Source organism: Quercus lobata, chromosome 9 (genome assembly GCF_001633185.2).
Source record: "Quercus lobata isolate SW786 chromosome 9, ValleyOak3.0 Primary Assembly, whole genome shotgun sequence".
NCBI classification, from domain to species: Eukaryota; Viridiplantae; Streptophyta; class Magnoliopsida; order Fagales; family Fagaceae; genus Quercus; species Quercus lobata.
Genome location: NC_044912.1, coordinates 53225767 through 53238663, shown reverse-complemented (window position 1 = coordinate 53238663; position 12897 = coordinate 53225767). Strand labels below are relative to the sequence as shown.

Here is a 12897-nt window from a genome sequence, read left to right as displayed (position 1 = left end):
GAACCTTAATGTTAGAACCCAAAAATCTTGGTGTTGCTTCTAAAGTTTACAGACTCATAGACTAATCAATAAAAATAATCAAATCATTCAAACCCTCAACAACTACACCAAGTCAACATTTTTACATTCAAATAGATATTCCTAGAAGTCCTTCAATGTCAAGGTTTTATACAAGAGATAGAGTAAAGTTAATTATGTTAGAAAGCATGCAAAAAATAAAATAAAATGTTCTCCATTACATTAATTTCCAATTGTGACAAATAGTTGCAGAACTCTTCCACCACTATAGAATGCACAGATGAACATTCCAATTCACATTATGTGCCAAATTGCGAATACCAAATTTTCTAAACAATTGAAAATAAAAATAATTGAAGACCCAATTGAATTTAGTAGCTAAAATGATGCCCACGACATTATCAACCATAACATAAAAGTCAAAAGCAATGAACATAAGTTATCACAACTGATTCCTACGAATGTAATCCAAGAAGCTGATTTCCAATTCTCTTTTGCACTGAATGTGACCTCAGGACTTGTAAGCACTTCCAACAAGACCAGTAAAGCAATAGCGTACCTAAAGCCTAGTTTATCATCATACACATAAGACCATCTGCACTTTCACCAAATTCATAAAGTTTTATATTCAAAGTACCACTAAACAAATACTGTCCCTAAAGCATTCAGAGTAAATTTCACAAATTAGAGAGATGTCACTTAATCATTGAAAGGCTAGTATTTTCATTGATATAGTTGTAAAGAAACTATTTCTTGTGGAAAGCTGTAGAACATTCTTTTTTCTTTTTTTTTTAGCAAAGATGATAGAGCTGTAGAACATTCTTACATGTTGAACTCTGATTATAATTTCATTCATTATTTTGTTTGTTTGCCTTTTTGTTCTTTGATTTAGGTAGATTTTGTCCTTTTTAACAATCTTTTCATAAATAGGTTTTGAGTTTAAGATGTTCCCTCCAATTATATGTTTTGTGGAAAGTAATTTTTGTTATCATTATGTTTTAGGGCGGAGGCTGCGTCTACACTTGTAGGCCATACACAATGCGCATCTTCTGTGGTATGGCCATAGCAGGAAACAATATATTCTGCATCATGGGATCATTCTGTTAGATTATGGGATGCCGAGACTGGCAAAAATTTGTCGGACATAGTAAGTGCAAATATCCTTCAGTTGTCTTTGTCTATCTGTTTCTGTTTTTTAATTGTTTTAGGCAATTACATCACAAAAGTTAAAAACAAAGTTGCTAGTTTATCTGTGGTGGGAATGAGAGAGCGTGTGTTTGGTTATCAAAATTTCTTGAAGTGGGCTTATATTGAACACCTTCTTTCCATGCCGATTGAAATCACTGACTGGTGGAAGGGTGACAGCGTAATTAGCTGTGGTGCTGACTCAAAGCTCTGCATTTCTTCTGGAATTTCTGTGCTGTGAGGTAAAAGCTGTTATACATACCACGATAATTGAATTAAGGACTTACAATGGTAAAAGCCATTCTTTTCCAAGCCTGTGTATTCTGATATTGTCTGCTCTCTCCACTCTTCACACCATCCTCTTCCAGTGTCAGTCTCATCTCAACTGTAGCGATAATCTGATGTGGTCCAGTCAGCGCAAAGTTCAGTACTTGCATTAAAAGGAAAAAGAAAAAATAGAGAGGAATTTAATCAATCACCAAGTGTATGAAGCACATGGATAAACCGGAAAGCATAGGGTTGCCCAGGGTTAAAGAGGCAAGGCTTTATATGTACCATATAAATTTAGACTGAATATTTTAACTTTATTATTTTGAATTTCGGTTAAGGTGGCAAAATATGATTTTTTAGACTTACCCACATTTTGTTGTGACCACTGACCAGAGTGGTATGTAAGGTTTAATACCGGAAAAATGGGATTCAGTTGCCCTTGGGTACTGCATTTTAGGTACTGCTGATTATGGATGCAAATTTTTGTTGTTGCCTTCGGGTTTACATCCTGTGCCTTTTAGGAGCAAATTGTCGAGAGGTTCAAATTGACAGCACTCGAGGATTTACTAATGTTGCTTTAATGTTGGGGCTTAATAATTTTTGAACTATTTGTTTACGTTTGTTGCTTGAGCTGTTAGTATAACTAGAGTTTGGGAAACGTAGATGAATCAGAAGTTCACGTGAAACTTAAAATAGAAAATAAAGTTATAAGATCATGGTAAATGGAAAGCTGAAACTTTACTTGGTTGACTGTTTCTTTAGAGCAACCATCAATGAGAATAAGGGCCCGTTTGGTTTAGAGGTGTCTCAGTTTTCATATCTCAGTACTCAGTTTTCATAACTCAAACTCAAAACCCATAACTCATAACCCAAACTCCACTATCACTCAAAAAATCCAACACTTTTGTTTGGTCACAAAACTCAATCATATATCTCAGATTTTAACTTCACTTTTTGCCAAAATGATGGACCCACCAACTGACACTACACAAAAGAATATGGTTGCTACCCACGTCCCTTTTCTTTTCTGCTCTTCAAACCCAGCTACACCGAACCTAGCTCCACCACCACCAACGACAAATCCAGAAATCCACAACCACAACCACCACCACCAACAGCCCTCAACACAACCACAACCTCCACCAAAAAATCCGAATGAATCAAAAATCCAAACCCACCAACGGCCCTCAACCAAATGTGTTTAATTGAAGAAGGAAAAAAAAAAAGAAAAAAGAAGCATCAGGTCTCATTGCGTTACAGTCGTCACCGCGTGAAGAAAAAAGAAGAAGCAGCTAAGAGAAGAAACCAAAGTGAAGAAGAAAGAAAGAAAGAAAAGAAAAAAGAAAAGAAAGAAGAAAGCATCAAGTCTCATCACCGGCGAAGCTTTCGATCCCCTATTGCCTATCGAATCCCCGACGAAGCATCAGGTCTCATCAGCCCATCTCTATCTCCATCTCTATCTTCTCCCTCCCTTCAACCCACAGCCACTCACCGGCACCATCAACCACTACCAATCCACCACCACTAACCCAGCCACTAGCCACCATCAACCACTACAAACCGATCCATCGCCACAAACCCAGCAACCATCAACAAAACCCATTCATTAACAAAACCCAACAACCATCAACAAAACCCATTTATCAACCATCGACAAAATCAAAACCCATTCATCAAAATAAAAATAAAACCCATCAATAGAACCCATCAACCATCAACAAAACCCATTCATCAACCATCGACAAAATCAAAACCCATTCATCAAAATAAAAAATAAAACTCATCACCGGCAACAAAATCACGGCGACAAAATCAAAACCCAACACCGGTGATCATGGTCTTGGTGTTTTGAGGCTCTCGCTTTGATTGTGGCGGCGGAACTGGGCTGAACCAGCATCGGCGATCATGGTCTCGTGGTTTTCCTTTTCTGGGTCATTGGCTGGTGGTGGTGGAACTGGGCTGAACCAGAGAAAGGAAGAAAGAAAGAAAAAACAGAGAGAGAGAGAGAAACTAGAGAAAGAAAGAAAAAGAAAAAAGTGGGAGAAGAAAGAGAGAGGATAAAGTAAGAGAGAGGTAATGCCATCAACACATATGGGCCCCACAGAGGTCAAAAATTTACGATCCTGCCATTGAGTTATGTATCTCAGAAACTGAAAACACCAATTTGGTGTTTTCGGTTTTCATCACTCTCACTCAAATTTTTTGAGTTTAAGTGATGAAAACAAGATTAAGAAATCAAACCAAACAAAAAAAAAAAATGCTGTGGGTCCCATGTTTTTTGATAACTCAGTTTTGAGTTTTGGATCATATCACTCAAAACACCTCTAAACCAAACAGGCCCTAACTCTCTATATAAAGAGAATTTTTGTTGCTTAAAATGAGTACTATCTAGAACAAAAATCAATCACCTATCTCCTCCCTCATTGAACAAAACTTTCCATTATTATTATTATATGTAATTGGGGTTATTATTATTATTATTATTATTATTATCATGTGATAGGGACATGAGAGTAAATTTATACACTTTACATTTTCTATCATTTTATTTTTTCTTCCCAATCCAACAAAAAAGTTTTCTATTCTTTTACTTTTTCATCCGTTCAACTAAACACATGAGCGAAAACTAAGGTTATGTTTGATAATTGCTTTTGTTTTTTTGTTTTTGGTTTTTAGAAACTTGTTTTTAGTAACAGAAATAAAAAATAGTATTCTTCTATTTTCAAAATCAAAACTTTAATGTAAATATTTTGGTTTTATTTTTTATTCCCACCAAGATTTGAAGCTTGGAGTTCACTTAAGTGCATAGTTACACTTGTTTACTTTGTGTTTTCAAGCTTCCTTGGAAACTGAAAATTAAAAACACCTATTTTCTTGTTTATAGTTTCCTTTCTAAATTTAGATGTGGAAATTGTTTTTTTTTTTTTCCTATTTTTTTTCAATTACCAAACAAGTTTTCAAGTCTAGAAAATAGAAATCAAATTTTGAAAATAGAAAACCGGGAAAAAAACAATTCCCAAACTGTGGGGGTCAAAAACACAAAGCTATGATAACTGGCTTTGAATTCAAGATCAACAAAACTATTTTATTGAGGATGGGAGATGAAAATCCACAAGGGGAAGATCACAAAGATAATTGGCAAAAAATATAACTGAATTAAGGCTTTATATGCATAGAAACCGTATTCTCGAGGTACAAACAAAGGTTTTAAAGGATAAATATAATTGAAGATTCTTCTCACTTTCTCTCTCTTGTTGTTCCTTTGATTTTTTCTAGATCTCCATTCTTGTTGCTTTCCTCCTTCTTTTATAGTCATCCTCGTCTTCTTCTAGCTATCCTGCTCTTAGCTAGATTTAGGGGGATACTTGTCACATCAGCATCTTCTCTTGCCATTTCTTGATAATGAAGATAGACTTTTGTGGGTGTTCCCATTGTCCAGGCCAGTCATTCAACATTCAATGTAGCTAACATTAAGTGAGGAAAGCCCTTAATGCGGGGGTGACTATTACACTGGCCTCTGCGTTTTCTTCAATGTGTACCCCAAGAAAGTAGGTTAATAAAGGGTGTCTTCGGCAAAAAGAATGACTTCTTCTCGGCTGGGCCATGTTTCCTCTGGAAGATGGGTTTCACAAATTACCTTTGTAGTGGGCCCAAATGGTCTCTTCTTAACAGAAGGTCCTTTTATCCCTCATCAGCCCCTAGGTTGGGCCCATTCCATGGATGGGATTTCTTAGGACTTCCTTTCGGGCTAAGGTCTTCAAGGCAGATATAGGTCCATTCCCCCACACAAACATACCCTAAATCTTTTTTATCACCTTACGATTCTATATCACACACACTTTTCGATCCCAACCAAATGAAGCCTAAAGTGTTGGTCAATCAATCTTGAGGGGTGGACAATTTTCTCCATTGCAATTAATATTTGAAAACTATTAGTACATTAAGGATTTAATATTTGAAAAAAAAAAAATCAAAATTCCAATGACAATTTATGTAACTGCATACATTGTTATGTGGCAATAAAAAAAAAAAAAGCAACATGTGTCCAAAGGTTATGTGCAATGTACATATTATTAGCTAGACTCTTAAACACTTGTCCATTTCTTTTTGCTGCCACATAAACCTATATGCAGCAATTGTTGCATACAAGTACGCAGCAAAACTTTTCCTTTATGTAATAGGCAATGATGCATAATTGTGGGCACAACCACAAAATGAGGTGTCTACAATAATATATTTTACAACAACCAATCATCGAGATCATATCCCTTCACTTGTCTATCATTTAAATCAAACATACATGAGTGAAAAAAAAAAAATTTCCATCCTCACATCAATCAATCAATCAATCTCAAGGGCCAAACAATTTTCTCCATTACAATTAATGATTGAAAACGATCAAAATCTCTAAGACCATTTCCCTAAGAAACTACTTTATGTCACATCACTGTATATTATATCAAATTTTTTGACCAATTTTATAAGAGGTAAAGTTAATAAAACTAAATTTTTAATAAAAAATCTGACATAAAACATAATGATGTGACATAAATTAGTTTTTTAATTAGCGTGCCCCATAACATTAACATTTCCCTTATGTAGTGTGATGCCCAATATATTTTACAACCACCAATTACCCTGATCATATCTTGAGGGGGGCGGAAAATTCCACTCATTTCCACGTTTAAAGGAACATTCCACACTTTTCCATCCCTGAACAAACAAAGAATAAATTGTCGGCCTCAGATTAATCTTGAGGAGGCGGAAAATTTTGACCATGTTTTAAAGGATTGAGGTATTGCACAGTGTGCAATTGCACAAATCCCAGCCATCCATTTAATCCAATGGCTTCTTATTTTGACACCTCACCAAAATTAAAAAGACCCTTTTACCCTTAAAATTTTTGGAGTCCCGCCGTTGCTGATGCGTGTGAGCTGTTTTCATATTTGATAAAATCAAATTTCTCTCTCCCTGAGCTCCTCTGCCTCTCCATCAACCCGCCGTCACCCATCAGCCAAAGAAGACCCATCAGCCAAAACAAAGAAAATACTCATCTTACCCTCTGAAATTTCTTAACCCCTAAACACTCACACTCACACTCTCCCTCTTTCTCTGTCTCCAAGCGCCGTTCCTTCTGCCTCTCCCTCAACCCGCCGTCACCGCTGCCAGCATCACCCAACGAAGACCCATCAGCCAAAACAAAGCTTCTTCCCATCTGAAATTTCTTAACCCCCAAACACTCACACTCTCACTCTCCCTCTTTCTCTGTCTCCAAGCGCCTCTCCCTCAACCCGCCGTCACCGCTGCCAGCATCACCCAACGAAGACCCATCAGCCAAAACAAAGAAAATACTGCATTCCTTGGTTGCTTCCAACATCAAACGACTCAAGGAGGTGAGTTCTCTCTTTTGGGGTTTGATTTTAGTTCTACTAGTGATATATATTTCACCATGGAATCATTATTTAGTTTATGTTTTGAGGAATATTTTTGAGTAGTTTTTTTGCTGCAACTTGAATATTGTACATTTTCAAATGGATATGTGAAATATGGTCTAGCAAAATTATAGAAATGGATGGTCAGTGGTACAGGGGATATAGCTAAAATCCCTATTTTGCTTAGTTAGATGTTACATTGGTTGAAAATGTATGCTTTTAGGTCCCGGATGTGTGTAGTGTTTTAGGTATGATACTCTTAACAGTTTCTTATGAAATTTTAGCTTGAAACTGTCCTTTATCAATTGGGACATCATCTCTCATGATCGTATATTGGTCTGTTGTAATTCTAATATATGATAAGCACAATGTTGGTACAAAAATTTCAGCTTTTATTTTCAATGAAAAACATTCATTCTTCTATATTTATAATAGTAGATAATTTTGTACATTTGTTAATTACAGGAGTTGGTATGGATGCCAATGCAGCTTTGGATCCTAGAGTTGGTATTTGATACATTAGAAGATGCATGGGAATTTTGGGTAAAATATGGAAGGTAAGTGGGCTTTGATGTTAAAATGTAACTTGATTTTTTTGACATATTTTCTGGCTAATATTGATTTTGCAGTATGATGGATAACATTTTTTGGACAGTTTGTTTGATAGCATATTGCACAGTGGACATGGTAGCATATTGCACAGTGGACAACATTTTTGGACAACTTTGCCTTGGACAATTTCTTGGACAGCAAATCTGATTATTTAGACAACTGATTGCACATGTAGCAAATTTTTTGGATAATTTTTGTAACTAAAGAAGTTAGTCAAACATGTTAAATATGTTAGATTGTACAAGTGCATGGTTGAGTAACTTCTAGTTAAACATTAACATGGTTGAGTAACTTCTAGTTAAAAATATAGCATCTCTTGTTCATTTTTTAAATGCAATGTAGCATCTCTTCATACCCTAACTTTTGTTCCCAAAATTTGTTAGTACATGGTAGAATGAATGAGAGATTTCCAATTTCATATTAGATTTGGTGCTGTTGAGTGTCTAATTCTGTCGTATGTAAAAGAAAAAAAAAATGAAAGAGATAAAGACAGGAAAAGCACAGGAAGAGAACGAGGAATTGTGGAGCTTAGCGCACGTTCAGGTGGTCTAAATTGTGCAGAGATAATTATCAAGTTATCATGTTAGGAGAACAATTTTGGAGAATGGTTTACCATCCCAACTCCTTGTTGGCTAAATACTTACCTGAAAATCCTCTCCATGACTGCAAACCCAAACCTCACCAATCTTGGACTTGGAAGAATATCGTTTACAACAATCCATTAATACATCAAGGTAGGTGGATGATAGGAACAGGTTTGAACATTACCTTAGACCACCCAGCTTGGTTCCCTAGCACTTCTAAATATCAGGGAGTTGTTGGCTCAAATTTGAAAACTGTGGCTGACTTTGTTGAATCATTCACTAATAACTGGAATCCCAGCATTGTTAGAAATCTATACCACCCCTCCTTGTTTTTTTAAGGAGGACAAGATGTTTTGGAGACATTCAAGTACTGGTATGTACCAAATTAAGGTCTATAAGGAACAAATGGTGGAACAAATGAAAGTAAAATACATGTGAAGATTATCACCTTTGTGTGGAAAATATTACACGATTGTTTCTGTTAATCTTAACTTGACAGAGCAAAAAACTCAGCCAGCTAAGTGTTTTCCCCATACAATAAAAATATGAAAATTAAAAGTAAAAATCATGAACAAAGTAACTTGTTCAGCTCAGCAGCTCTGGTCACACTCGGTAAGTAACTTGTTCAGCTAAGCAGCTCTGGTCACACTCTTGACAAAAATGACAACCTGATTGAAGTCCAATGCGTCAAGAAGGTCATTCAATTTGCGGTTTTTCTCTGCCTCCTTCAATAAAATATAGTGCTGCACAGAGAGACAATGAAAATGTGCATTAGTTGAATGAGCAAGAGACAGTCAACTGATGAAACAAAAATATTGCCAAAAAAAAAAAAAAAAGCATCGAAGATACCTGTACAAGACCGTGAAGAGTCAACTTGGTCTCATCATCAACATAAATTTCCATTGGCTGAAAAAAAACGAGTGACAATATAAAGTGCATCAAAATACCATATTCTACAGCAACCAAAATTCAACAACAATAGATAAACAAATAACTGGCAATCCAAAAAGTCAATCCTTCTGAACTACGATGTATTGATTGAACTTACTCATCTCTCAAATAGTAGAAGCATCCAGCTACTACCCAAGAAATAAGAAGTTGAACCAATATCCTCACTAAGGCCCCACAAACACAATCACTCAACCACATATAACCAAAAGGATCAAGAGAAGTGGTTACGCCCAAAGAAAAGTTCAGACTAGAAGTAGGAAAAACTAAAAATATTGCAAGTACTACAACTACAAATTCATTCCCTTTCCAATGACAAGGCAAATTGAAACCTAAGCCACAAAAACGCACAATTGACACAACCAACAAGGCAATGACATGACATTTATAAATACAAAGAATATCATAACTTTATGATGCCTAATCACACCTCTTGCATAAATTTTTTGCAAACAGGGCGGATCTCTTTACTGGGAGTTGCTGAAAACATCATAACTTACTTGTCATGAGGAGTCATCTTGAAGATCTCCTACACATCTCTCCTCATGTCTGTAAAACATACAAGAACATGGACAACATAAGGCTTAAAATAAGAAAATTATTATCACAAACAATGCAAGTAAATTCAGCCCCAATGAGAAAAAGATTTTGACCTTTGAATATTTTCAATATCCATGGCAGTTTTCATCAAGCATAATAAAGCTATGTAAAATCTACACTAAATTCCTCCAGAGTCCTTAAGTTGAGCAGCCACAATCGCTATTTCTGAAAGATGTACAGTTCTAATATACTGTTTTTGTATCACGTTGGTAGATTTTTAATGCCAGAGAAAGCATTTTTAATTCCACAATCCCTATTTTTGTATCAAGCATTTTTAAACAATTGACAAAAATGCAAGCAATATAAGACTTGATTTCAATTGCTAAGCTAAAAACCAAAAAAACAGAAAACAGAATTAAATTCAGCCCCAATAAATCAATCAACAAAATTGTGACACCATTATTTACTTTCCTTCCTTTCCTAGCAACCAAACAGAGTTTATTAAAAAAAAATAGAGATAAAAGAAAACCCTACCGAGTGGTGGTCTCTCTCTAAAACAAGCCCAAATCGGCAAGAATAATTTTCATCACAACTACCACCTCCGATGGTGGCTTCTTCTCTCCTTCGACCAAACTCTCTTTCTTTCTCTGTCAATCTCATATCCCTCCATAGATCAAACCTGAAAAACCTTAACTAAATTAAAACACCTTTCACAAATGAACATAAACCCACCATTTGAATAAAGCATATAAATATATGAAACTCAGAAGGCCAAATGCACACAAGACCCAACGAAACTATTCACAAGTTAAAACTCCATAGCACAAAGGTAATCATACAAATCTGAAATCATTTTCTCACCCAAACTGAAAAAATGCCAAACACATCCAATATATGCCCAATAGAGCAAAAACTATAAACACACAACAATTTGATCGGTTGATGGGAGGAGAGGAGGGCTTACCGGCGGTGATGGGTGGAGAGAGAACGCGATAGATCGGTAACGGCACACTTCAGACAAGCTGGGCGATAAGCACAAGAAATTTTTTAGAAAACACCCTACTTTTCTCAAGCTTTTTTGAAAACAGGAAACGAAATACATCACATTCTCACTCAAACACCCGATTCTCTCCAACCCCCAACCCTTACTCTCTCTGATCTGGGTCTAAAAAGGGTGCGAGTATTTGGGGGTCGGGATTTCAGATGGTGAGCCGTCGCCGTTTTTTCTTTGTTTTTGCTTATGGGTCTGAGTTGGGTATGCGGGAAACGGTGACGACGGGGTTGAGGGAGAGGCAGAGAGAAAGCGAGAGAGTGGTGGAGGCGCAGTCGGGGTTGAGAGAGTGGAGCGTTAGGGAGAGTGACGGAGAGAGCTCGTCTGAAGTGAGAGAGGAGAGAGAGTTTTAGTGAAATTCAAAAATGGGAAGCTGAAATGAAATCTTGGGTGAGCACACGGATTGCCAACGTGGCCTGGTGAGGTGTCAAAATAAGAAGCCATTGGATTAAATGGATGGCTGGGATTTGTGCAATTGCACACCGTGCAATACCCTAGGTATTGCACGGGATCTCAATCCTGTTTTAAAACTCTTCAGTACTTCCAAGAATTTAATGATCGAAAACGACGATGGAGACTGGTAGAGTAGTGTAGACGGTCAAATCAAGAAAATTCAATGCTGCCTAAAAAGGATAAAGGGTTCTCACGTCTTTTTGTTTTTTTGTTTTTTTTAGTTTCATCACTCTTTTTTTGTCTTCTATGGGTCTGTTTGGATAGAACTTATTTTGCTGAAACTGAAAACTGAAAACTGAAAACACTGTAGCAAAATAATTTTTAAACGTGTAAATAGTACCGTGGGACCCATTTTTAATATTTTTTAATGAATAAAGTAGCTGTGGGACCCATAAACAGTACCGCTACAGTACTGCTACAGTACCGCTACAGTACTACTACAGTACCGTTTGTCTCCCATTTCTGCAAAACGCGTGAAATGTTAAAAAAAAAAAAAAAAAAATGGTGAAAACGCAGAAAACGCAACGCAACGCCAACCCAAACACACTATATATAGATTTTGGATCAGACCCGATATTTGATATACTTTCTTTAAAAAAAAACACAAAACTTTAGAAGTGAGTTCCTAGCTGCTACCATTAACTTGAAAAAAAAAATGCCTGTATTCGGTAGGCTAGAGACTGAAGTAGCGGCTAAGGCTCCTGCTTATAAGTTCCACGAGGTTAACAGCAAGAGAATACATGAGACAACCAAAATTTGCCCCGAGTATTTTCAGAAAATTGATTTAAAAGAGAGCTCTGTCACGTGCTGGTATTTTGTCATTGGTAAGATAACTAAGATTTTTAATTTGTTGTTCATCTTCTTCATTATGTATCTTTGGATTCTTCAACGTTTTATATGTCAAGGTTGCATGAAATGCTTTTACGTTGTATAATATACATTCTCCTCTTCTACACATTTTTAGTCAACTTTATATTGTGGATATTGACAATTATATATATATATATATATATATAAATATATGATGGGAAAATTTTACATATTTTATAAATATATGGTTTAGGAAAGGGGTAAATTAATATTGTATATAATTTAAACCGTATAATTATGATTGTTTTTAATTGTACTCGTGCATATGCATGAGATTATAGGCTAGTTTTTCTTAATAGACAAAGAAAATTAATAATTATGATTCTATTGAAACAATTTATAGGTATAAAGAATCCGAATCTTCAAGATTTTTATTCCAAATTTTTTTTTTTTTAATTTTTGAGTAAAATTCATCCGGATCTTGAAAGGATGGGTTGAACTCTGATATCCAAAGAAGCGGATTTCAAAATTTTTATTTTTCTTTATAAAAAAATTTCTTCCAAAGGAAATCTTGATGTCCATTTTTTTCTCTTATCCAATCTCTTTTTTCTCTCTACTAACACCACCATCATCATCATTATTTATTTATTTATTAGCTTTCTTAATAGTAGGAATAATAAATATATTTTTTTTAGAGAGTTTCAACCAATGACATCTATTTTTGATAATAGCTTTTTATCATCAGACCAATACACTAATCGGTTGTTCATCTAGGAGAGGATTGAACCTTAAATCTCTTATTCAACCATCAAAGACTGTAACAACACTAATCGGTTGTTCGTGTAGGATGGAATCCATGTAATAATAAATATCTTATTGTTGTTGTTGTTGTTATTATTATTATTATTATTATTACTTAGTCATATTATTAGTATTAGTATTAGAAGTTAGAAGTTAGAAGTTAGAACTATAATAATAATTAGTAATCCTATTT

At 35.5% G+C, this 12897-nt stretch overlaps 1 protein-coding gene and 1 long non-coding RNA gene across 2 annotated transcripts; one reads left to right on the top strand and one right to left on the bottom strand.

Annotated features, from left to right (window-relative positions):
- Positions 1–1394: 1394 nt before the first annotated feature.
- LOC115959407 lies at positions 1395–1659 on the top strand. The gene is made up of 2 exons (XR_004084864.1): positions 1395–1445; positions 1572–1659. It is a non-coding gene; the product is annotated as an uncharacterized LOC115959407 (long non-coding RNA).
- A 6965-nt stretch (positions 1660–8624) lies between these two features.
- Positions 8625–9575, bottom strand: LOC115959036 (DEAD-box ATP-dependent RNA helicase 15-like). Its single transcript, XM_031077328.1, has 3 exons — positions 9480–9575; positions 8951–9007; positions 8625–8844 (listed from the first exon to the last, which is right to left on the bottom strand). The coding sequence occupies exons 1-3, from the start codon at positions 9540–9542 to the stop codon at positions 8731–8733; spliced, it is 234 nt and encodes a 77-aa protein (XP_030933188.1). The 5' UTR covers positions 9543–9575; the 3' UTR covers positions 8625–8730.
- Between the last annotated feature and the right edge of the window lie 3322 nt (positions 9576–12897).

Excerpts from the sequence above, each read along its gene's own strand:
- LOC115959036 (XM_031077328.1), bottom strand. The coding sequence starts at position 9,542 with ATGATGTTTTCAGCAACTCCCAGTAAAGAGATCCGCCCTGTTTGCAAA. Across the intron at positions 9,008-9,479 it reads GCAAAAAATTTATGCAAGAG|CCAATGGAAATTTATGTTGA; the intron begins GTGTGATTAGGC and ends GTTTTTTTTCAG. Across the intron at positions 8,845-8,950 it reads CTCTTCACGGTCTTGTACAG|CACTATATTTTATTGAAGGA; the intron begins GTATCTTCGATG and ends CTCTCTGTGCAG.